This window comes from Perca flavescens, chromosome 9, assembly GCF_004354835.1.
Source record: "Perca flavescens isolate YP-PL-M2 chromosome 9, PFLA_1.0, whole genome shotgun sequence".
In the NCBI taxonomy this organism is placed as follows: Eukaryota; Metazoa; Chordata; class Actinopteri; order Perciformes; family Percidae; genus Perca; species Perca flavescens.
In genome coordinates this window covers 37,460,317-37,487,623 of record NC_041339.1, presented here as the reverse complement: position 1 = coordinate 37,487,623, position 27,307 = coordinate 37,460,317, and the positions used below count along the sequence as shown (strand labels likewise).

The 27,307-nt window shown below is 41.2% G+C and overlaps 1 protein-coding gene and 1 long non-coding RNA gene across 3 annotated transcripts in view; one reads left to right on the top strand and one right to left on the bottom strand.

The window, feature by feature from the left end:
- LOC114561482 (NACHT, LRR and PYD domains-containing protein 12-like) overlaps nt 1-27,307 on the top strand; it is a 96,409-nt gene that overhangs the window by 29,159 nt on the left and 39,943 nt on the right. The window contains exons 1-4 of one of the 2 annotated variants that reach the window (XM_028587525.1): nt 15,222-15,256; nt 21,332-21,478; nt 21,987-22,084; nt 22,318-24,094. In XM_028587525.1, the coding sequence (XP_028443326.1) occupies nt 21,351-21,478; nt 21,987-22,084; nt 22,318-24,094 (2,003 nt within the window). In that variant the 5' untranslated portion in view covers nt 15,222-15,256; nt 21,332-21,350. Of the gene's footprint in view, nt 1-15,221; nt 15,257-21,331; nt 21,479-21,986; nt 22,085-22,317; nt 24,095-27,307 lie in introns of those variants that run through there. The other variant, XM_028587526.1, reaches the window with a different exon arrangement.
- On the bottom strand, nt 4,428-5,736 carry LOC114561498 (uncharacterized). Its single transcript, XR_003693366.1, has 3 exons — nt 5,552-5,736; nt 4,819-4,838; nt 4,428-4,676 (listed from the first exon to the last, which is right to left on the bottom strand). It is a non-coding gene; the product is annotated as an uncharacterized LOC114561498 (long non-coding RNA).

Here is a 27,307-nt window from a genome sequence, read left to right as displayed (position 1 = left end):
TCCAATGTTCCAAAGGCACATTCTGTTTACTAATCTGTTATCATTTTAAAAAACTGACTGAGAAAACATTTGGAGAATCTGAAAACTGCTGCCCTGGTTAAAAAAAACAATGCAACTGATCTCAGCTGGTATTCTGTCTATAATGGAGTGCAATGGAAATTTCTCAGTGACCCCAAACTTTTGACCGGTAGTGTAAATCTCCACAATCAAGCTTCTGTAAGTATAATCATTTCAAGAAAGAACAAAGTAGACCTGCCTTGTTGCACCAGCCACATTTTCTTAAAAACCTTATATTTTCAGTCTGTAGCTCGCTAGCTCGAAGCTTCTTCTTGTTTCCTGAAGAGAATGGAGTTTGAGAACAGAATCACTCAAAGAGAGGAAGGAGAGGGACATCGTACTTCTGCTACCCGTGGTTAGCAGAACATATCCAATATGTCTTTATTAATAGGTTCTGTACCGCAGTCATTTAAAGTAGCTGTGATAAAACCTCTTCTGAAAAAACCCACCCTCGATCCTAAGCTCTTAGCCAACTATAGACCTATATCTAATCTCCCCTTCCTCTCCAAAATCCTTGAGAAGGTAGTTGCGAATCAGTTATGTGATTTCCCACATAGCAATAGCTTATTTGAGGACTTTCAGTCAGGATTTCAGAAAGCATCATAGCACAGAGACGGCACTCGTGAAAATTACTAACGACCTTCCAACTGCTTCAGACAAAGGACTTGTCTTACTATATCTTAGTGTTGCATTCAACACTATTGACCATACCATCCTGCTACAGAGACTGGAACAATTAGTTGGCATTAAAGGAATCGCAGTAAGCTGGTTTAAGTCCTATTCATCTGATCAATTGCAATTTGTTAATGTTAACGATAAATCCTCCATGTACGCTAAAGTTAGCCATGGCGTTCCACAAGGCTCCATGCTTGGACCAATTCTATTCACCTTGTATATGCTTCCCCTAGGCAATATTATTAGGAAACATTCAATTAACTTTCATTGTTATGCGGATGACACCCAATTTTACCTATCAATTAAGCCATACGAAACTAGTCAGTTAACTAAACTCCGAGAATGCATCAAAGTTATGAAACCATAGATGACCTACAATTTTCTGATGTTAAACTCAGACAAAACTGAAGTGATTTTGCTGGGCCCTAAACACCTCAGAAACTCATTATCCAATGAGGTTCGCACCCTACTATGCCCTGTTACACCTGCTACGCTCTGCAGTGCTCTGCTACGTCCTATGATGCCCTGCTATACCCTGCTACGTCCTGTGACACCCTGCAGTGCCATGCTACGCCATGAACTACTACAACTACTATTTCTAGTCACTGATCCATTATCTTTATTGTAACTATTATTGCCACTGTTCATCACACCCCCAACCGGCACCGTCAGACACCGTCTACCAAGAGCCTGGGTCTGTCCGAGGTTTCTTCCTGAGAGGGAGTTTTACCTCGTGTAGAAATATATTGGGTTTATATTGGTATATTGGGTGTAGAAATAAGAATGTCCTGTAGCCTGGGATGGCCTCGCTGTCTCCTCCTGTCTGGCATGTGTAAGATAAGACGGGTTCAAATTTAGTGGAGCAAAAGTGCTCCTCATTTGTTTAATAAACAATTGGAACAGAATGCACCTAATAAAATCTCTTAAAGGAACAGACAATCTCTAGCGCGCAACTTCGCTATCTTCTCGGAGACAGAAAGTCTGAGTGATATCCAACCAATTGGCGGCCCACACACAATGGCGGGAGGAGGAACCTGAAGATGAATAAAAGAATAGGGAAAAGGAAGGTCCGGGGTCAGACCCGGAAAGACTTTGTTGGTGGTTAGGGAGAGAAAGTCTCGAAGGAGCGGCTGATCCATGTGCATATGAAAGCTCTGTTTGCAATATCATTTTACTAAAGATTGTTATAGTTTAACTGAACGAATCCTGAGTATTCATTTCTTGGTCTGCCTTTCAACCAACACAATAAGTAAAGGGGAAACTTTGAGAAGTGACCGGTGGTTCTTAAAAGACTCTGGCTTTTTGAGCCAGAGTAGAATCGGTCGCTTTTTTCCTACATGGTGACCGCCGACGTGAGGTAAAGACCAGGAAACCAACAGAAGCCAACCAGAACTTTTTGGCTGGACTTCACACACTCAGACTCTTCTCTCTGGATCCAAATGGTGCACCAAAATTAAAGGTAAGAGAATTCCTGTTTTGTCTTTAAGAAAGACCAAAATTCTCACATTCGAACCTCAAAACTAAATTTCTTTTTGGATCTGTGAGGGTAAGACATCTTGGGTTTTAATTAAAAATTGGGCTAACCAGTACTGTAAGTGATATTGCACGCAGAGACAGACGCCCCGAGTCAAGGAGTGTCGCCTGGCAAAAACTGAGACGCCTCGAGTCAAGGAGTGTCATCCAGTTTAACTGAGACGCCTCGAGTGAGGAGTGTCGTCCAGTAAAAAGACACCTCGAGTGAGGAGTGTTGTCTAAAAATAATGTATTGCCTGTGATTACAAAGTAAAGACATCTCGCGTAGAAAGAGCTGTCTAAAGCTGACTGGAGAACTGAGTTTCGAGATATGGTCTAAGAGTGACACCTGGTGGAGAATTGGTGTCACTATATAAAATTAAAATAAAAAAATCAGAAGTGCATAAAGTAAATTGGGGACACGCAGTAAAGATAAAAAACAAAAATGCAAAAGTGATCTCACAGGGCGATTTGCCCATAACGATCCAGTCTCGAAAAACCAGGTGAAAAGCAGTGTACTAATGTAATTGTTGTGATGATTTTAATGTGTGCAGTGTACTAATGTATTTGTTGTGATGTGTCACTTTCTGAAGTTTTTGTGTCTGTTTGTGGTTTTTGACATTTTTTCTGACATTTTAGAGACCAAAAAACTAATCCATTCATCCAGAAAATACTCCACAGATTACTCCACAACAACAGATTCAAACAAAATATTCAAACATCTTTAAATAATCACAATCAGACATTTTCAGATATTTTCCTCATATTGTGCAGAGACACCTCACGTAGTAGGCTGGAAAATAAATATAAAGATTTGTGCAGATTTATTAAAAGCCTCAAAGATTTGCGACGTATTAATATAATATGATCAGAACCCATAGATATATAAAAGTATTTATATCTATGGTCTAACGAGCGCCGGCAAGCACAGTATGTGGTGAAAAGGGTGAGGGGTTAGGGTTTCATATATTTCTTATTATATATTCTAAAATAAAGAGTTAAAAGCCTGGAACCAAGCTAGGAGCTAGGAGATGAATTGTGACCATAACGTATTTGATTCGACCCAAAAGAAACATTTTAAAACTGAAAAAAGTCAAAGGAACAAGACTGTAGAGAAAGGACCAGAGATTTCAGTGGTAGCAGCTCGTTTGCAGCATGGATGTCGGTCTGTTATTGAATTGGATACAACATAATTAACCACGCTCAGCCAACCCGTTGTCACTCCCAACTCGTAAAATAAAATACGAAGTGCTGGCTCAGCCTCTACACTGATTTTGTCCAATGGACACTCACGGTATTGCAGCTAAAACTCCCTCTGCGGTGCAGAAAAGATTTTCCACGTAGGCCACCATTGTAACGAGACATCTCTAAAACTGCTGCCAGGACCCCTGACAACTCAACAATATGACAGTCTTACACTGAGTCCGTGAAATACTTGGCAAATACTTTCTTGAAAATCTGTTTAATGACCCTTGTGAACCCCTGATGTAAACGCTAGGTACAACAACAATCCATTTGGTATAACAATTAAAAGCATCAATTAAATATTGTTCATCACCTTTGTTTTTGAGAATGTCCCGACAAAAAAGATTGTACGGTGACAGCTCTCTTCTGTAAAGTTTTTGTTTTGGCGGCCCTGGCTTAGAACAAGCTTTAAAGGACCTCTTGTAGTTACCAATCCAGTTCTGAAAGAGAGAAAACACAAAAAAGAGAATTACACCAATTAAACTGAATTCAAATAAATGTTATTTATAGTATCAAATCATAACAATTGTCTCATAACACTTTACAGATAGAGTAGGTCTAGACCACACTATAATTTACAAATACCCAACAATTACAATAATTACCCCCAAGAGTTACTTTGTGTGTGTGTGTGTGTGTGTGTGTGTGTGTGTGTGTGTGTGTGTGTGTGTGTGTGTGTGTGTGTGTGTGTGTGTGTGTGTGTGTGTGTGTGTGTGTGTGTGTGTGTGTCCGTCCGTTTATAGCGTAGCAGGGCACTGAAAGGCACTGCAGGGCATAGCAGGACGTAGCAGGGCACTGCAGGGCGTTGAGCAGGACCCCAGCAGCAGCTGCAACCATGATTTAGATGTCTAAAACTATAACAGCATAACTAAGAGCTGGTCCAAGGCAAACCTGAGCCAACTCTATAAGGTTTGGTAGAGAAATCTGACAACTATGAAGATAAGCAGAGAAGAGAAGGGATGTTAACAAAAACTCTAGATTTTTACCAGCAGTACAGAAGAACTATGTATTTATTTGATATGTTGATTGTAAGTGTGGAATTAAAGTAAACCTTACTTCTATGACATTGGTTTCCAAACCAGTAGCTGATGCAGCTCTTGATATGAGGGGGGAACCAACCCGTGTCATTCCATCCTCAAAACATGTTTTCAAAGTTTCCCTTTGTTCTTCATTAATTTGTGTTCTCTCTTGTTTAATTATAAAGAAAAAGCTGGTCAGCAATAAATCAGTAATAAACAAGTGTCATTGTTAGTTATGTATTTTAATATCATACTATCTTTCTCATACACACTCGCCTAATGCTCCTAGATTATCAATTGTAAGGCTTACCTCTCTGGGCCATCTTCAACCTGAAACACAAACAGAGAGAAACTTGCACATGACAGATTTGTGTTAACGTTACACAGACAGACAGACATACAGACATACAGACATGCAAAAATACATAGAGACAGACAGACCTATGCTTTTGGGTATTATTTTTGAAGTTCAATGTTCAGGACAACAATGAATGTTTATGTTAGCTTCCCTCACTGCTCACTTACAAATAAGCAACAGAGACACCACAGTCTATCTATTTCTAATAGACTGACAGTCATCTTATAACAAACATGGCAGGCTTAAATTCATGGATATGTATATACAATGAAACTCTGGACACCTGGAGTCCATTTGATGTATCATCAATGCTACAGGTGCTTGGTGCAACCATAAAAATACGTTTTGGGTTTGAATATTTCACTCAATAGGCGTATGAATACGTTAATGAGCAGCTACATGCAATAAGCCTTACTATTAACACTGTGAACAGTGTGGAAAACTACTTACTTTCAAGCTAATGGGGACATTTAAAACAAAACATGCTAATTAGTAACGTTTTATGCTAACATAACGCATTTAGGCTAATAATACAATAACGTTAGCAAACGCAATTGCAACAATTATCTCATGTCAACACTAATATCACGCCATCATAAAACATTTTTTTCTGTATTCTTTTCGCTTATTGACGCTTATTGACTAATTAATCACAGTTTAAAGGCTCTCATTTTAATGCTCTTACCTGTGTATACATATGCCGTTATCCAACAGACTTCCGGTTAGCGGTGACCTGGATTGCTCTGGGATTGGATCTGGAGTCTTCTCGTGTATTTATCCGTGATTAACCATGCGAATGGATGATAACAGCCCTCTGAGCCTACCAGTAGGCGCAGCAGGCCCCTACTGACCCATATCTATGAGGCTGATAACCACTGATAACACCCATTCTATCCAATGATAACATTCAAAGCGGGTGGAATAATACACATTAAACCTGCTGGAACTCCAGAAAACAGATTTAAAGACAACTGACAGTGTGCTGGCTGGTTTTTGTGTGTTTTGTGTGTGTGTGTGTGTGTGTGTGATTGTGTGTGTGGGGAGTGTGTGTGTGTGTGTGTGTGTGTGTGTGTGTGTGTGTGTGTGTGTGTGTGTGTGTGTGTGTGTGTGGGGTGGGGATTGTGTGTGTGTGTGTGTGTGTGTGTGTGTGTGTGTGTGTGTGTGTGTGTGTGTGTGTGTGTGTGTGTGTGTGTGTGTGTGTGTGTTCCTGTTCTTCCAGTCTTACCTCTGACTTGTATAAACTTGTTGCCTCTAAATGTTGTGAGCTAACAGTCAGTGTTGCTGTGTTTTCCCGTCGGAAAAACAGTAAGACAACGACTACTAACTCATTTTATGACTCAGGTTCAGTTCTTTCCTGCTGATGTATTATATGATGTATCATGTATTTCTTGATTTTGTGTTTGTATTTTAAATTTCTATAAATTCTGTTACATGCTGGTCTTCCTCACTATTCAGACCTCTTCTAACCTCTGTTGAAACTTGACTGACTCTCTTGAAATCTTGATGGGCCAGTTGTTCAAAGGTTCAAATCTTGAAAATGGGTTGTTCAAAAGAGAAAGAAGGAATCTGAAATCAGATTAGATCACGGAATCCAATCCTAGTTTTAATCTGGATCAAACCTTCAGTTTGTGTTGATCAAAACTTGTCCGTAGGATTTGGATAACTTTGATTAAAAAAAACAGGATTATCCTGATCCCAACAGGGGGGTAGGATTTCAAGGTGGATTCCTGGAAGAAGAAATGTAGTAAAACTTTAAAATTGGTCAAATAATACATTTGTATCATTTAGTGTATATACTTTTATTTATATTTTGCACTTGACTTGTGTAACCGTTGTAACAGTGATAAAGTAGATGAAGTAGATATAGGCTACCAATTAAGCTATTCAGTAAAGTAAAAATAAAATCAAAATAAAAATGATCTTGTCCCCATGTCAGGAGAAAGTGAAAGAGCAGAAGCACAGATCGTCCTGGCAGAGGAACAAATCAAGCTGACCAAACTGCAGCAAAAAAAAGTGAAACTTCAGATCCGCCTACTACAAGCACAGCTTGGAGATGCTGGTCTCTCCTCCTCATGAAGAAGAACCTTGAACATTCTTTATTTTGTTAACTATTGGACATTTAGCCTTTTGTTTTGCTTTTAAGATGTTTTCAAAATATCCATAATGTATTTGTTAATGTATATGATGTAAATGTATATATTTGTTTTTATTTGTTGTGGCTCAGATGAGGGGTCATGAAAGAAATTATGAATGGAAGTGGATGGTTATGTTATTTTTGTGTTTTGTCTCAAAATAAGAAACACTTACAGTGACCCCATGTTGGCTCTCCTACCTGTTCTTTACACAGCTGGTAGCCCACATTGTGATATGTTGTCCCATTTAGAGCACTGGTAATCCTGATTTAGTAATCTTGAAAACTGTCTGTCTGGATCAGGGTGATCCAGTCCAATGTTGCTTTGAAAAACCGGCATAAAAGTAGACGGATTACCTGATCCTGAATAGCAAAAAATTGGATTTCCAAATCCGGATCATTTTGATCCAAATGAAATGTTTTGAACAACTGGCCCGATATGTTTCAAATATTTTTAGTGATAAAGAAATGTTTTCATAGAGAGAGCAAAGCTTCGGATTTAAAGAATATGTCCAGATCCATAACCAAAGCTGTTCACAAATCAACACATGTGACACAGAGGGGAAACCAGACAACCTAGGAGAAGGAGAAGGCAGAGAGGGTTCAACAATGACACATGACTTGCATTAATAATCTTGGTAATAATCTTGGTTGAGGTGTACCCAGGTGTCCACCAATTAGCTACCGACCCCTCCCAAACTCCCAGCCCAGCCAGGGAAGCCAGAGAAGCCAACAGCAGGCAGAAAAGGGAGGGGTCGTAACAACTGCAGACAGCCAATCAGAGCAGCTCTGAACAAAATAATGCTGCGTTCATGCCACCTCGGAATAACAGGCACCGCCCCCCTGGTTGCGTTGTTTTTCCGACTGCCAGCATTCACCTGGTCAGGATGAGTGTTCTTCTTCTTCTGTTATATTGGGCGTTTGGCATAACAACTTGTTGCATGACTGCCACCAACGGTTGGGCGGAGCCTAGAGCATCTGGTGGTGAGAACATGGAGGACACAATAACAAAAGATCTGCTGCTGGTTTCTTATGCGAGCATCCAAACAGCACATGGCCAGGTGTTTGTTTGTGTTATCTGCAGGACAACCAACGGGAAAGGACACAGATAAGGTGTTAATTTTTTTATACATGGGCCTATTTATGAATAATTTTAAACATGTTATGTGTTTGTATGTTTCTTGGCAGAGGCGTTTGTCCACAATAAACAGTTTATTGTCGTTGAAATATGTTCAGTGAACCAAAGTCGCCTCCATCAAACGTCAGTTGTCAACAACGCGTCACCAACTGGGGAACTTGGTTATGAAAATCCAGTCCGAGTTTCCCACCTCTGATTCCCACAGGAAGTTACGTGAATGGTGACGTTTTCACTCGGAAAAATGTTTTTCCGATGTCCATGAACACACGGAAACTCGAGGTTTCTCCTCACTCATTTCCTCATTCATTCATTCAGTCTGTATCAGGCGCATTTTAATGCAGTTTGTTATTTGCATGAATAAAAAAAACGAATTGGTTTATGTTAGGCAGATTATAAAACGTTTTTTTTCTCAAACATGTCCTTTTGTTGACGATCCCATTGATGAAAAAGCTGTATTAATTCACAGAGAGTTTACGTGGGTATTGAGTCCCGAGATAGATATAGATAGATGTATTTTCATTTCCACATAACCGATTTGAGAGGTATTTTTTATCACAGTCCATTAGATATGTAGATACCTTATCGTCCTCATATCACTGACATTAGATATGTAGATACCTGACATCAGCCATCGTGGACAGTTTGCAAACAGCAGTTTTCTTTATAACAGTGTAGCGGATCATACTGTAATAGTAAAGCCACTGTATGCAGAGCAATCAGAAAAGTGTGACTCGCTCTGAAATGTTTTTTAAACGTTTTTGTAGTGTTCCCTGGACACAAACCAGTGAGAGCCATTAAAAAGAAATAAATGATTATACATTATAGTTCTGTTAATGATCATGGTGTTGCAGCCTCAGAATGGGATTAGTTTACTTTTTCACCTGCAGGATTACACCTAAATGAGATTAAAGGTGTAATACAATTCTAGTTTTCACCAGTAAGATTATAAGTTAACTGTGATTAAATATGAAATGAATACACTGTGAATGCGTACGCATTGACTCGAGCATCAATTTTCTCCCACACCAATTCTCTCTCTTTTGCAGCAGCAGACACAGTCTTGCTTTTTTAATGAAATGCATGTTCAAACTCGCTGTTTGTGTGCATGAGTATTTCCGCCGACCCGTTTATTTGTGATTGTTACCATGGTGAATCGTAGAATCATGGCTCCATTCATACTGCCTTTTTATAGTAACCCTGAGTGAACCTACTCCGAGTTGATTGAACCAACTTATATCAGCTGTTCTGGAACCGAAAACTCTACCTGGAACGGACCCCTGATGTCTTCATGTCTGAACACACCACTGGTTGTTGTAATACAGAGACATTTGTGAGTCAGACAGCACAGACTAAGGATGCACAACATAACGTTTTCTTGTCGTTGATTAGCGATATCAACTAATGCAATATGCACATCAAGAAAGACACTCAGAGATTTTGTGTTAATTACAAAGAAATTCTTTTTTTGTCTTTCATATCCAATTCAAATTTGTTTAAAGGGGTGATAGAATGCAAAACTGATTTTACCTTGTCATAGTTGAATTACGACAGTTCGGTGGGTAAAATAGACATATATAGAACCTCAAAGTCCCATTGACACCTCTTTCCTCTGCACATCTGACAATTTGATACTGCTGCTGAAAATTTGCGAATCTCAACAAAGCTACTAGCTGACATCAAATCTGGGGGTTTACGTTATTTGGCTCTAGTCTCTCTCTTTGACACGCCCCAACATTTACATGCGGCCGGTACCTGTCTGGGTTGCTGCCTCGCCGCCCAGCCTGTCCACCTCCACAGACCCCTCTGTGATCTGGCTGGAGCTCTATCAGGGGACTCGCAGACAGAGCCATTTATTTCCCCAATCGTTTGTTTAAATAACTCAACACACATATCCATTATAAGATTAACTGGAACCTGCGGTAAGAGATTACGGGCGTAACAAGCTCGCTGACCACGCCCTCACTCACACACACCAGCCACTCAGCAGGAGAGAGGAGGAAGAACAGCGAGCTGCAGGCCCTGGAGCTCTGTCAGGGCACCGGCGTTTGGAAGTCCAGTCACCCTGAAACCAGACTTTGCACTGGGTATGAAGCGCCGCGGGCTTCCGGCCATGACGGAGCTTCTGAACTCCAACACAGCCATCAATTTTCGTAAAACGGTCCATATTTGACCTCTACATAGTTGATTTCTCGCAACTGTGTGTGTGTGTGTGTTTCACCCAACCAATCAGTGTGCAGCTCATCTAAATATTCATGAGCATACCAGGAGAAAGGAGAAAATCTCTTGTTCCTCACACTTGACACCTTAGCTCTCACTGCAGAGGATCACTTCTCCCTTCCAGAGTCTGTGATTGCTATGCAGACACATGCTACACCACAAGAAAGACAACAGTGGAAAGCAGTAGGGTGCACCTTTAACACTGGCATCTGGCTAGGGCCAGATTCTAAACCATGTCTCCCAAAACACTTTTTCCCACATTTTGCTAAGTTGACACATGGGTTGGACCATATTTCAAAAGGGGGAATGGTGGTAGCTATCACGCAGACATGATTTACAAAGGGGTTCACTACATTTGCAGAAAAATTTTGTAAAGCTTGCATAATATGCGCACAACACAACATTGGCAGAGGAGTGAATGTAACACGACAGGCAGCACACAAACCACCAACACGACCATTTGAACATCTGATGATGGATTTTGTTGAGCTAACACCGTCAGAGGGGAAAAAACATTGCCTCGTTATGGTTGATATGTTCTCTAAATGGGTGGAGGTGTTTCCGGCCAAAAGACAGACAGCTTCAGTGGTGGCAAAAGCTTTAATGACTGAAATTATTCCCAGATGGGGAATACCTAGCCTTTTGTCTAGCGACAATGGAGCTCATTTTGTAAACTCAGCAATAACACAGATAAGCTTCTTTATCGGGATAAACACCAAGACGCATTGTGTTTATCATCCCCAGTCCGCAGGCTTGGTGGAACGCATTAACGGGACGTTAAAAGCAAAACTAGCTAAATGCTGTGCAGACACAGGCCTCCCTTGGACAAAGGCGCTTCCTTTGGTCCTAATGTATATGCGAATGCGTACACAATCTCGTTCCAATCTCAGTCCGTATGAGATTCTGTTTGCCAGGCCTCCTTATGTAAGGACAGAAATGCCAAAGGCGGCAATTCCCTCAACAGCTCTATGTGAACATGACATGTTGAAATACTGCACCCAACTTTTTTCTGCTCTTTCTGACATAAGAAAACAGGTTTCAGCAGGTCTGCCTAAACCAGCTGAGGGACCACTGCATAAGCTCCGGCCTGGGGACTTTGTGGTGATCAAAAGCTTCAGGAGGAAGAACTGGCAGTCCAGACGTTGGGAAGGAGCCTTCCAGATCCTCCTGGTCACTCACACAGCAGTCAAGGTCGCAGAACGATCCACGTGGGTGCACGCAACACACTGCAAACAGGTTCCGGACCCAGGAGAGGTGCCAGGTTCGCTAACACCTGCAACAAGTGAAGAGCAGGTTCCCTGCTGAGTCACCTACGAGGGAAACTGATTCAGAGACCAGCCTGACAGACGGCGTTCTGTGCTATCTCTGAAATCAATCGGGGAAAAACTGGAGTTTTTCTCATTGATTTGCAACACACTGAAAGGAGGAGAGAAAGTGTGACCAACATACTGGTATTGTACCATTGACACAGCACATTCCTGAACAACACTCATTCTGTTGAGCTCTGACAGCTCTGACACTCACAGCACATTCCTTGTTTTCCTTACACTGAGGAACTGTTGACATTCCTCTGTGACACAGAGCAGTGTGCTCAGGCACACACACACACACACACACACACACAGAGACACACACACACACACACACCACACACACACACATACAGGAGCAGAGTGCTGTGATACGCACACACAATGGAGCAGCACGAGAAACTACTGAAGTGGTACCCTCCGAGGAGATTCGGGGGGTCCAAATTTGTACTGGGTTTAGTCTTCATTACTGCATTTGTGATCTTTGCATTTATAATGTTAGGAAAATATGATAAACCGCTGACTGAAATAACCACTTTTTCCAACACCACTTCTCCCAATGACACAGACACACCCAGACACACTAGGAACACTAGTGAGGAGCATGGGAGGGGAAAGCGAGTGACGCGTTCCACAGTTTCTGCGTCTAGGAGTAGATGGCGTTCAGAGTACAGCAGGTATCACAGAGCTAATGTTACTATCATGGTCAACACTACATCCACTCTTATGCTTCAGCCCTGTGACTATGTGTGGTGCGGGGAGAAAGGAGAGAGAGAGGTATATGTATGTTACATTGCAGTGATAATGGATTTAGGATACTACAGAGAAGGAGGACCCATATGTTCCTCATGGAAGCAGGCTGTTTGGGTTACGGGTGATGTGGGTTGGGGCTATGAAGTTCCTAACGACCACACGAACCTAACCAATAGATTGTCAATAAGGAAAGTAAACTATTCCTCAACAGGCATCTTGTTAACATTGACCAATGCTCAGTATTCCGACCAAGGTTACTTTGTTGTGTGTATTATGACCTTAGGGAGGCTTCCCTGCGGATCTTTCTACCTTGAAGTAATCTCACCTCACACATCTCACACAGAATCACCACATTTGCCGCAGACTTTTGAAAGTTTATCTAACAGATGGGGATCTTCTGATGAGAATGATGCATTCTCCACTAATGCATGGCTTGGCCTGGTTAAGAAGCTCACACGTGATGTAGGGTATAATGACTCTTGTTATGTTTGCCCACTATTTCCCCAGTCTCAGAAGCAGGCTACCCCAGTAAAACCACACACATTGAATCTCACAGAAGTTGTCTGTGCTCTGACAGCACTCAAGGATGTTAGAGAGGAGGGGGGTCGGTTCTATTTGGCTTCTATTCAACCTTCACCTTGTGGAGGTTTTGCGAATCGCACTGTGCGTGCTCCGAATGGTACTATCTTCACAACTAAAAATGGAAAAGCATCTGATAGTATAGGACAGTTTCACCATAGCCTTATGAAGAATTTGACGCATGCCCTATGCATTGAACGATCTTGTCGTATGGGTTCTCAGTATTTGGGGGTAACCACGGGTTGTCAGCAGACTTTGAATTGTACGTGCGCAACAGGGAAATTAAACATTAGTGCATGCTTACACTCCACACCGGGGTATCTTAGTGCTTCAGTACTGATACCATCTTTGACTCACACCATGCGTTGGCCTGATGATTCTGGCGCAGGGTCTCTAGTGGATTATGTTTGGCTTTGCGGAGATCATTGGTATCAGATTTTGACTCCACGATGGGCAGGAAGATGTAGTATGATATATTTGCCACCTGCCATTACAGTTATGACTTCCCTTGTGCATACAACTCACCACTATCCCATGTACGTGCCCACATCTGATGTTTCTACTAGAGAAAAGAGAGAGGTTACCAGCCCAGGGACTAAATTTGCAGCAGGATTCTTTCCTTGGTATGGGACAGTGAAAAATGCACATAATATTGATCAGGTTCAGGAAAGTCTTGAGAATTTGACTGCTATGATGATTTCAGGGTTTGGAGAATTTCCTCCTGTTATGCGAGCTATGAGAAACATGGTAATGCAGCATCAGATGGGATTGGACCTATTGCTAGCAGCACAGGGGGGATTGTGTCACATCATTGGAACACACTGCTGCACATTCATCCCAGACATTTCAGGAAACATCACTGACACCATTCACCACTTGAACCTACTTTTGACTAACCTCAAAGCACAGGACGTCCCAGAACACTATGCAGGATGGGACTGGTGGGCCTGGGTTTTTCAAGGGGGATGGAAAGCTTGGTTAGCTAGATTTGTTGCACCACTAATAACTTTGATGTTTGGTTTCCTGATCTGTGTATGCTGCATAATCCCACTAGTCAAGAAAATGATTTCCTCCATCTTCATGGTAAACATGATACAGTATCAGGCACTTCAGAACACTGAGTCCTCTGACTTGTTTCGTATGTCCAGATATGATGATGAGGTCCTGGACATTGTTTCTGATAATGTGTAAGACTGATTAAAATTTTGTTTTAATGATTTTTACTTAGACGTGAAAGTTTGCTACAATTAAAAGTTTTTTTTTTTTACCTTTTTCAAAAACAGCATTTCAGCAATAGACAATTATATCCATAAGTTTGATTATATGATTAATGATTGAATCTTTAAAGGTAAAATTTATTTTTGTGATTATTTTGTAATCAAAAGGGTGGACTGTGGTGGCAAATTTTATTTTAACCATTTGTTTAATGATATTGACCATTTGTTTAAAGATTGTTTTAAACCTCCATATAATCCTGTTTCTTCCTGTAGACTTAAAGGCACCAGTGAGAGAGCTGGCCTTGTAGACTGTGAGCAATGGCAGAAGTTATTTGCGATAAAGAATTGCAGCTCCTCATTTGCTTATTTTTTGCAGATAAAGTGAAGAAGGCTATAACACTGTGTGAAGCGTATCTCTTTCTGTCTCCAGAGATAAGCAGGTGTTTAGTCTAATATAGGAGACACAGGAGCAGAATGGAAGGTTGAGAGATGATCTGACTGTCTATTGTATTTTTCTTAAGAAAGTGACAGTATGCTAAAGATACTTGGAGAGGGATGGCTTAACGGAGTTTTTTCACTAAATAATGTTTGGATATTTAGACTTTTAGTTAGAAATGCTCATTCAGTTGTACTGCGTGTACCTGTGAATCTGTATTCTCATATTTTGCAAAATATAATAAATGCTCAAAGACCAGATTTTGGTTTGATTCTCAAACAGTCTTTATTCGTATTCATTTTTATCATTGATATTTACTAAACTCTGCTGCTGCAAGAAAATTTCTATCACAAAGTGCTTAAAATTGTAGAAAACCACAATGTTTACTACGTGTGATGCAGGACGTAGCCATCTTTGAAAGTGAACTCGGGGTCCTCTGAGTTCAGACGACTTGACGAGTCGTATATACAACCTCGGTGGCGCTCTTTTTGCAACTTCCGGTTCGTAACTCCGGAAAACAAGTCGTAAATCGACTTCGGTGGACAAAAAGAACGCACCATTAGAGAGGACAGAAGAGAGCAGGAGGAGGAAACTGAAGGCTGAGGCAGGGTGAGTGTTAATCCAACATTAATCAATTTACTGTTAAAGTCTCTGTGAGAGTAAACGGATGTAAAGACGTGTGTGTGTGTTATATGTAATAACTACATCGTCGGGACTCCATCTGGGGACCAAACTCTGGTCCCTTTTTTATGGTTTAGGGCACGTTCAGACCAACAAAAGCGAACCGGCACTGTTGGGTGGCAATTGTGCGGTGGGATTATGGCGAGTGGATTGTGTCATTCAAAGGATAACCAGGAGAAGGAGCAGGTTACCCTCCCTGTCGTCGCCAAACCGTGTGGAATTGATTTAATGGGGATTGCAGACGAGAGACTACCGGTGACTAGGCGGCGAGTGCATGTACAAACATTTTCCGGCGGCGACGTGGTGACGGCGTATGTTTAGAATTCCCATCAAATCTACGCCTACTAAAGACGTCTAAACTAAGTACGTCGCCTTACAAACGTGTGAAACAGACGCCTTCTACGTCGTCAGGGTGACTTTTCCCCTAATATTGAACTAGAGTAAAGTATATTGTCATTGTTTAGATTCACATTTTGTTAGTGTTCTTTTGCTTACTTTCTGGTTCTTATGTGTTACTCATAATGTGTGGCTAATAATATCATCATGATTATAAAAAAAGTACTAAACTGCTGAATGAACACTCGAAATGTCTCCATGGCAACAAGAGACAGATGCCGTTTGAACAACAATCATAAATAAAATAGCAATTTGGCATATTTAACCAAAATCAACAACAATCAGCAACTGTCTTACGCCTTAGGACCGTAACGAAGGTATAGTCACAAGATATATGATCAAAATCATAAAAATAACTTGCAGGGAGCTTGCAGCCTTAGTGATAGTTGCGTCCACTTGTTACCCAAAATGAACGTCAATTCACTCAAAAAATACAAACAAATGAACTATTAAGGGTATTCAACGTTAAAACAAATATGAAGGTGCTTGATTGACATTTACCCATTACATAATAAATAAGTCAGTGATTTGGCTGGTCTTAGCTAGGCCAACTAGCTAGATAAAGAACAGAGAGCCAGCCCACACAGCGAGACCGTGGTGCCTTTGACTCAAATCAAATCTTTTTTAATTGGGGGTCTCTGCAAAGATACTAAATAAAGAACTTACAGTATATTTCGGATTTTTATCAGAAACTGCTTATTGGCCATGTAAGTGTAAACACAAGGGAATTTGAGTCTGGCTAGGTGTTGCTTTCAACACAGAAACAGACATAAGTTATGGCTAAAAACAAAGATAAACAAGGTAAGTTAAACATGAAGGTTTCACTACTACGTAGGCTACATATATAAGTTGAATATAATAAAGTGTATACATGCATACATATACACATACGTACATAAAGTTACATGTAAATAGATCTATGAAGCTTATAAACAGTAAGGCAATTAGTGCCAATGATCCAGTAGATGGCGCCGATGTTCAATCAATGTTAGAGTTACGCATTCTTCCAACAGTGCGCAGGTCACATAAGCTGATGAGATACTACAATTTAATTCATCGTATTATTATTATACTGTCAGTAGGCTACTTTTAGAGCAACTTGTATAATGGCTAAAGGGCCTGGAACATATATTGAATGAATTGTAACACTTTTAAACCTATACGCTATAGTCTTACTGTATATTGAACTTGAATTCACACTTTTTTCGGGGGGAGGGGCACGTCTGGCGACGACGCTAGGTGTGGCGGCGTACTCATCAACTACGATGTACACTGGCGACGGTGTAGTCAATCCACACGTTAGAGTCACACGACAGTGTCCTTCGGTAGGTTATCCGTGGCACTATCCACTCGCCATAGTATTTTTGCAGGGTGGTAGGGGAAGACTCATGAATATGCCTGCTCTGGTTGGGTTGGTTAGGTTTAGGCAAGAGGAGTGGGATTGGTTATGGTTAGGGTAAAAATGTCAGGGCGATAATATTCCAAAAAGGTGTAATACACGAGTAGTATGGATAACTGTGTAACTATATGCCAAGGTACTGTAAATGCACAGGGGTGCAAATAGCATACATTGATATTTGTACCAGACGGGGTATTAATAGAACACATTGCTGTGTGCAATCAAGGGTACTAATAGCATTCATTTCTAATTGCACCAGCGTACAAATAGCATACACTGCTAATTGTACCAGGGGTGCAAATAGCCTCACCCAAAAAGTAATTGCACCAAATTAAATCAAATTAGTGTATGTTTTAGGGACATTGTTTGCAGGATAAGAGAAAGACCTAAGGCTGCGTTCACACAGCCTGCGTCGGCCGTCCAGCATCTGTCAAAAACGCAGGTGTGGAAGTGTGTTGTGGCGGGGGTTGCTGCAGGGGGGACATGCAAAAAAACGCAATGGGCCTGTGGCGAAAAGTTGAGACTGACTTAACTTTTGGAGAAATGCAACCCTGTTGCTGTTACGCTTAGGATTGTGGGTACTGTAGTTTTTCTCCATAAGATCACGGATAAAACAAGTTTTTCTTAAAACAAGATTGATTTCATACAGACTTCTAGCTTCTAGAGAAGCATAAACCTTCGTTACACAACCACGTAGACATTATGGGATGGTTTAGACCACGTAGCTTGGGGTCAGTCTACCTCAGATGGTTTAGACATTATGGGCCCCTATCTTGCACCCGGTGCAGCGCAGTGTAAAGCCAGACGCAAGTGTCTTTGGTAGTTTATGACCGACGCGGTTGTCAATTTCCCATCCAGCACCCACGTTGTTTAAATAGCAAATGCACCTGCGCCCAACTGTGCGACCATGGGCATGCTGGTCTTACAGGGAGGTGTGTTCAGGTGCATTCTGGGCGTGCTGGTCTTACAGGGAGGTGTGTTCAGGTGCATTCTGGGCGTGCTGGTCTTACAGGGAGGTGTGTTCAGGTGCATTCTGGGCGTGCTGGTCTTACAGGGAGGTGTGTTCAGGTGCATTCTGGGAGTATTGCTGTCTTGAGGCAGGTGGGAAGTGATCGCGCCATTGACCAACAAAAACCTGGTCAATAACGCAGCATTTCATTGTTATTTTAACAGAGCATTAGTAAAATGCTCCTAGGCTCGTGCACAGCGCGCGCACACTATGCTTGTTACACACACACAGGGACACACAGCAGCACACACACATGCAGAAGATTACAAATAAAAATATTACGGTGCAAATCCTCCATAATAACAGCAATGCTCCAAGGTCCAAATGCGCCTGGCTTTTAAAGGGAATGGGAGATGATCTCTGATTGGATTATTGCATGCCCAAAACACACCTATGATTAATGAAGACACTAAGTACAACCATTTTGAACCATGCACCTGGCCAGTGTTGGGAAAGTTCACTTTGTACATGAACTAGTTCAAAGTTCAGTTCACAAATTTTAAAATCAATTATTTCAGTTCATAGTTCATACTTCAAAATGTTGAACTAGTTCATAGTTTTTTTCCATATGTTGCCACAAGCTATTATTTTTCTACATTCTTGCCACAGCCCATATAGAACCACAGACAGCTATTATTTTAATTATGTTAAGTTTTAACACTGAAACTATGCATCAGATTTAATCTTCATATCCAATCAGTTCAACGTGCCATTTCAGGTTTGCTGTGGATATGACTGAAGTGCGGATTTTCTTTTTGAAAGCCGGCGGGCAAAGTTTGAACAGAAATTTAAGATTTTTCGCATCCTCACCGACCATGTCATAAAACTCGTTTAAATGATCATACAAAGCCTCCACGCTGCTGTCTGTTTTGATAACCCATGCGGTGGTGCGACACTGGTGGCTGGTGTTGCCAGATTGGGTGTTTTTTCCGCTACATATGAAGGCCTGTTTACGGTGTGTTTTAGCCCTGGTTTTGGCCTGGAAGGCTCTATAGAAATCGGGCACCGTATAGAACGAAGTTAAACAGAGAGTGTGCCGTTCAGACACCAGAATGAAGGAGTTCTCAGTAACGTTCATCAGGCAGTAATACAGTTAGTATACAGTAATCGTTCAGTTCACGTTTGCCCAAAATATGTACGAGTTCATTAACTATCGTTCAATGAACGCGTTCAGGCACAACACTGCACCTAGCGCACGGACCCTTTTTTGCCGCCGTCAAACTAGCAAAAGTGGATTTGGACACCCCCAAAATGCATATGCACTAGGCGCTTCATGCCATGCGCTTAAAACGTTAAAATTTGTTTTGCTTTCAATAACTTGGTAAACAGTGGCAGTAAGCAAACAGCTACATGTAAGGTGTGTGGCACCAAAATAAATGTCAGATCAACAATGTGGAACTTCATCAGGCATCTCCAAACGCACCCAGATATGTCAGTCACTTGCTAATGTGAAAGATACATTAAATTTAGCATATATCATCACAGGTAACAAGCTAACCATCACAAAGTTTTGTGCTAATTCTAGGAACAGGCAAATTGCATCTTTATAGTTAGTAGTTGCCGAGGCTCAGACATCCATGGCGCACAGGAGGCGGGACCCACGGAGTAAAAAATAAATAAATGGCATTACATCTGTGAGTACAAACTGCTTATTGTGCATAATTTGGACTGACACTGAGATGCATGTTGTTCTGTAACTGGTGTGGCACTGCCACTATTCTTTTGATTCCCACTTCGACGTTAGACATTTTCTTTGAGTGAAAGGACATTACATTTAGCATATATTGTCACAGGTAACGAGCTAACCATCGCAAAGTGTTGTGCTAATGCTGGGAACAGGCTCATTGTGTCTTTATAGTTTTATCCATATGATGTGACAGACTATAGGTTAATATTTCACCAAGTCCGAGGTAGGGCTGCGCGATATGGACCAAAAGTCATATCCCGATATATTTTGGCTGAATATCGATATACGATATATATCCCGATATTTTTTTCCGCAAAGTGAGAGCAAATGTTCAAAGTCAAAGCCAAATATGACATGTCACATGTAGTTTCATAGAAACCGGCTATTTCAGTGAACAGTTGCAAAATCAAATGAATAAATAATAAACAGGTTTCTTCACCTGGTTCAATGCTCAGCTGTTCAAATAACAATAAAATGTAAACACAAATACTGTATAACAACAGGAGTTCCTTTTTTGAAATCAAAGCTCCATAAGGTTTTTAAACGTTTTAAATTGTTAAATTTTTCTTCTACACATTTTCAGCGCTTATTTCTACATCCCATATTTTCTGATATAGGGCTGGGCGATATAGAGAAAATCAGATATCATGATATTCTTGACCAAATACCTCGATATCGATATTGCGGCGATATATTCTAGAGTTGACAGTTGGTGCTCTCCCACAATATCTTCACACTTAGATTTTAGATAAATAATCATTAATAATAGAACAGCTAGAACAGTCTGGTAAGTTCAGAAAAGTACATCACTTCACTGTAATGAAGCCTTTAAAACCAAGAAAAGACACTTATGTCATATCACGATATTACGATATCCAAAAGCTAAGACGATATGTAGTCTCATATCACGATATCGATATAATATCGATTTATCGCCCAGCCCTAGTCCGAGGGCTAGAGGGATGTGTTAAATAGACCCCATGAAGTTATCCTACAACAGATTTTGATACTGTACTGTATGGACAGGAGCTACAGGACATGCTTTGAATTCATAAGATTTAACAATACAGTGTTAGGGACAGATTAGGTGGCCAGAGACTTGAGACTTGACTTGGACTTGTGGCAAAAGACTTGAGACTTGACTTGAACTTGCCCCTCAAAGACTTGAGACTTCCAAAAAATGAATTGTGAACATCTCTGCATCAACATCATGTGAATGTGGTAATGTACGCAGCAGCAGCAATGATTTGTTTCCTTCTGATAATTTGCATCTGGACAAAAATGATCCTTCTTCCTGCTGCTATTATTTGAATGTGACGAGCAAGTTCTGTGAAGTTTCTGTTCCCTCCTGAACACATTTCTCTAAATGGGAAACTGAAGACTCTGTGTGTGTGTGTGTATATGTATGTGTGTGTGGGTGTGTGTTTTTTCCAGTCTTACCTGTGACTTGTACAAACTTGTTTCCTCTAAATGTTGTGAGCTCACAGTCAGTGTTCCTGTTCTCCCTCTCAGACTGACTTCAGATCAGAGGATGAGTGATTTGGAGGAAGAGGAGGACGGAGCAGAGTCTGGAGTATTTCGCTGTCTGTATATGAAGAGTGACCGGTCCATAGAGTATCCTCCAGACGTCGGTAATGAACCTGGACCCTCAGACACAAAGTAAGAGACTGTTTTACTGTCCGCTGACCTGATGAAGATGATGCATTGAAAATTGAGACAAAATCTTCTGCTAAAAGATTTATATTCATGATGCTGAACTATTAGTGCAGATACGGTTTCTAACTCAGATGGATCTTTACTGGGATTTAAAGCCGAATGTTGAAGTTACTGTAAAGGTCTTTTAAACTATTTAAAATCTGAAAATGTACGTCAAATGTGGTAATTCTTTTCTCAAAATAAAAAAACTGCCTCAAAATATTTGGTTGGTTTGGCCTTTCCTCCAATCAGCTGTTGTGACTCGCTAGGTGCCATCTTGAATCAGAAAACATCATAATTGTGCAACATTTGGTGAAACAGCTTTTTTATGTTGCTCACCTTGATTATGTGTGTTTTGAGTTAGTTCTTGTAAAATATATTCATGAAAATTAAGCTCAAAGGTCCAATAATGATTCAGAATTTTCAACAACAATCAACAAATCATTTTACTGATAAAGAAATCTTTTCACAGAAAGAGGAAGAGCAGTAATGTTTCTGAGGAGGAGCAGCCGTCCAGATCCAGGACCAGAGCTGGAGTGCAGACAGCCAATCAGAGCAGCTCTGAACAAAGTAAGTCTGTCCATCTGTCTGCTGATGTCTTCATGTCTGAACACACCACTGGTTGTTGTAATACTGAGACATTTGTTGAGTCTAACAGAACAGACATTTAACATTATTATGAATATCATTACAGTTTAAATCCATCTAAAAATGAACTGCATTGTTTTCATATTGGTAATAAAAATAATCATGAAATTACCAACTTTTCTTGTTCTGTCTCTCACCTTTGTGCTTTTTTTTAGTGAATGTTGGTCGTCAGAAACAAAAGATCAGGCTGAAGGAGACATTTGAACGTGTGACTGAAGGAGTTGAAACAGGAAGTAGAACCCTCCTGAACAGGATCTACACTCTCCTCTACCTCATAGAGGGACAGAGTGAAGAGGTTAATACCCAACATGAGGTGAGGCAGCTTGAGACAGCTTCCAAGAAGAAGACCCTCCATGACTCTCCAATCAAGTGCTGTGACATCTTTAAAGCCTCACCTGACCAACAGAAACACATCAGAGTGGTTCTGATGAGTGGCGTCGCTGGCGTTGGAAAAACCTTCTCAGTGCAGAAGTTCTGTCTGGACTGGGCCGAGGGTTTGGAGAACCAAGATATCAGTCTGGTGATTCCTCTTTCCTTCAGGGAGCTGAACTTGATCAGAGATGAGCAGTACAGTCTTCTGGAGCTGCTCCGTGTTTTCCATCCATCATTACAGGAGGTCCCAGCAGAGCAGCTCGCTGGCTCTAAACTTCTCTTCATCTTTGATGGCCTGGATGAAAGCAGACTTTACCTGGATTTCAACAACAATGAGGCTGTTTCTGATGTCACACAGAAGTCATCAGTCAACGTGCTGTTGACAAACCTCATCCAGGGGAAGCTGCTTCCCTCGGCTCTCGTCTGGATAACTTCCCGACCTGCAGCAGCCAATCAGATCCCTCCTGCGTGTGTTGACAGGGTAACAGAAGTACGAGGCTTCACTGATGCCCAGAAGGAGGAGTACTTCAGGAAGAGAGTCAGTGATGAAGAGCTGTCCAGCAGAATCATCTGCCACATCAAGACCTCCAGGAGCCTCCACATCATGTGTCTGATCCCAGTCTTCTGCTGGATCACTGCTACAGTTCTGGACCACATGTTGACTACAGACCAGAGAGGAGAGCTGCCCAAGACCCTGACTGACATGTACTCACACTTCCTGCTGGTTCAGACAAAGAGGAAGAAGAACAAGTATGCTGAGGGACATGAGACGAGTCCACAGGAGCTGACGGAGGCTGACAGGGAAGTTCTTCTGAAGCTGGGGAGGCTGGCGTTTGAACAGCTGGAGAAAGGAAACCTCATGTTCTACCAAGAAGACCTGGAGCGCTGTGGTCTGGATGTCACAGAGGCCTCGCTGTACTCAGGAGTTTGTTCAGAGATCTTCAAAAGAGAGAGTGTGATCTTCCAGAAAACAGTCTACTGCTTCGTTCATCTGAGTGTTCAGGAGTTTCTGGCTGCAGTCTACCTGTTCCACTGTTACACCAACAGGAACACAAAGGTACTCAAGGACCTCCTGGGAGAATACTACATTAATTCATCCCTGGATGTCTTCCTGGAGACAGCCATGAAGAAATCCCTTGAGAGTAAAAATGGCCACCTGGACCTGTTTGTGCGCTTCCTTCATGGCCTCTCTCTGGAGTCCAACCAGAGACTCTTAGGAGGCCTGCTGGGTCAGACAGACAACAGTCCAGAAATCATCCAGAGAGCCATCAACAACCTGAAGGAGATGAACAGTAATAATATCTCTCCTGACAGAAGCATCAACATCTTCCACTGTCTGACGGAGATGAACGACCACTCAGTCCATCAGGAGATCCAAGAGTTCCTGAAGTCAGAGAACAGATCAGAGAAGAAACTCTCTGAGATCCACTGTTCAGCTCTGGCCTACATGCTGCAGATGTCAGAGGAGGTTCTGCATGAGTTGGACCTGAAGAAGTACAAGACATCACTGGAGGGACGACGGAGACTGATTCCAGCTGTGAGGAACTGCAGAAAGGCTCGGTAAGTCCAGATGTGATTATCATTTTAAATCAGTGTGAAGCTGAGGCCATCAGTATTATAGTAAACATACAGACTTTACACACATGAACAATATAAAACTTACACACTATAAAAGATAAACCTGCTTATTGTAAATAATTCTACATGTTACTCTGCAAATGTCTTTGTTGTCTCAAATGCTGTGAGAATGAGACGATGATGATCTTTGTGTTTGTGGCTAAAGTATCTTTGGTCATTTAATCACGACAGTGTACAGAGTCAGCAGTGTCTTTCTATGTGTCTATTTCATATACAAACAGTCAATTATTATTTGTGTTCTGCTGGACATCACATTAAGTTTAAGCTTTTACATAATAACATATTCAGTAATTTTTATCATTTTTTTGAGTGGATTCTGAATTCTGATTTATTTCATTTTAAAGGGATGATAGAATGATTTATATAGGGTATTTCACACTGTTCCTTAAGGTCTCCTAATAGGGTATGCAACATTTGCTGGGCTGTAAATGGCCCGGGTGCTATTCTATGGGCCCTAATGCTACCCTGTGGAATGGCTGATTTTGGAACGAGAGCTTTTCTTCCAAATATGGTATGCTCATGAATATTTAGATGAGCTGCACACTGATTGGTTGAGCGAAGCACATAAACCCACAGTAGAGACGACCGCAGGTCTCATATTTGAGACACTGCAATGTTATACATTGTTCGTCTCCTATTTCATTACTAAATTCTCTTCTGAGACTTTTTTATGCCAGAAATCAACTATGCAAATTTGGTAAGACGGTGTCGGACTTCAGGAGCTCCACATAGTCTGACGAGACAGGGCAGCCCGCGGCCCTCCATACCTAGGGCAAGGTAACCATTTATGGGTTACTGGACTACCAAATGCCGGCGGCCCGCGGAGCTCGCAAGAGATGTTTTCCCCTCCGGTAGGGGTGGCTTTCAGAGTATGACACTATGCATTCTGTCTCTATGCAGCAGGTTAGAGGGAATCTTGTACAACTGTATCTTCTCTTTCATATCCAAGCTAAATTAGTTTTGCAACGCTCTGGTTTGGAAAATGGAGTAAGCAGCAGATCGGAAGAGCGCTGTCTGAATTCGACATTTATTTCACATTCTTGATTCAAAAAACATATTTAGACTTTGGTAACATGCCTGTTTATGTCTTGGACATACTTCGTGCTTAATTTTCGCTGAAATTAGCAATAAGGACAAACAAGGGCAAAAAAAAACGAAAACAGGAACAGTGGAAGAGAGCTAGCCTCAAACCAGGCTAACAATGACCATGTTGGAGAAGGCAGCCCAGTGTTTCTAACTGAAATACAAAAATTACTAACTGGCATGGAAGAGAGAATTATTGCCAACCCAACGGCACAGATTTCTTCCAATTACGCCACCATCGCCAAACATGATCAGATGATTCAAGCAAGTGAAACAGCGATGAATGAGTTTGACGAGAGAATGGCCACAATGGAGTCCACACTTAGCTGCCTAGTTAAACTGAAGGTTGATGACCTCGAGAACAGATCCAGAAGATGCAACATACGAATAACCGGCATACCAGAGGAAGAAGAAGGCAAACAACCAACCTCTTTCATAGAATCCTTCCTGCAAGAAGTTTTTGGAGCTGAGGCTTTTCCCCCGCCCGGTGGCCATTGATAGAGCGCATAGCCTAGCCGTCCAGAAGAGGCAAGTCGATGCACCACGTCAGTTTATAGCGTGTATTCACCACTTCCAGATGAAGCAACGAATAATGCAGCTAGCGTGTAAAAGAGGCTTCCTGGACTACAAGGGGTCGGAGATCCACATCAATGCCGACTACAGCGCTGAAGTGGCCGGAAGAAGAGCCACATTTACCCCCATCAAAGCCCAGCTCAAAAAAGATGATTCTCTCCTTCTCGAGCCAGGTGCATGAACACACTAATAGTTGGTTTTGTTTACAACAAATGCAGGAGACAATGTTTTTATTCAAGCACGTCTTCAAAGACACATGAAATGCATCCTTCAAAAGAAGCCCTTTTTCACCCAGATTTACACAAACTATCTCTCACACACACACACACACACACACACACACACACACACACACACACACACACACACACACACACACACACACACACACACCACACACCCACCCACCCAACACATACATATAAACACACACACACACACACACACACACACACACACACACACAGCTCCATAATATAACTAGAAAAAATACAATGGTTTCATGCATCGGCCTACAAGGGCAAAATGGTTGAATATGGTGAAATACTGTCAAAATGTCATATGACCACTTTTGTTCAAAATGAAATGCTGACTTTACAGAATGCATGGTTTTATACTGTAAAGGCAGTGAGATCAAAACATGTGGTTATAATGGAAGTCAAAGGGAGTATCTGGAACTACATAAAAAATACTAATGCAATCAAATCAGTTTTGTTGCTTATCTTTGACATATCCAAAACTCTAATCACCACCAAAGCCCCATCTACCGTACATATTATTCATTATATGGAAAAAAAAAAAAAATTTTTTTTTTTATAAATAATGAAATACTTCAAATACATAAACTGGCATTTAAAGGGTTAAAATCCTGAAAATGTTTGGTGGTTTTGGTTAAGTTAGAAGTTGTTTAAGTGATTTATGAAAAACAAACTGAAAGAAATATTGATATATGATGATTTAATAACAGTTTTTGTGTGTGTGGGCATTTTTGCCACGAAGGTGTCGAGAGGGTACAAAATTAATCATTTAAGTATAAAAGACATGTAAGAGTAAAAAACACTGGATTTAAAAAATTTGACTGACAAGAAAGGTTCCTTCAAAAGGTCATGCCATAAGCAGTAACACAGCAAAAATGATCACAAAATGAAAAAAAAGAAACTTGAGAAAAATGTACAAAAATGACCGAGGAGGGCATGAGGGTTAAGAAAACTGTTTAATATTATCCACTCGACCAGGTCAGAGTGCCCAGAAGTAGTTATATCTCTACACACAGAGAAGGCCTTTGACCGGGTTGAGTGAAACTATCCATTTTTTACACTCAAGAAGTTTGGCTTTGAAGAAAGTTTCATTTTCTGGGTTGAATTACTCTATTCATCCCCTTTTGGCGGCTGCATTTTCAAACAACACTAAATCTAAATTTTTCCCCCTGGGAAGAGGGACGAGACAAGGGTGCCCGCTTTCCCCCCCTTTTGTTTGCAT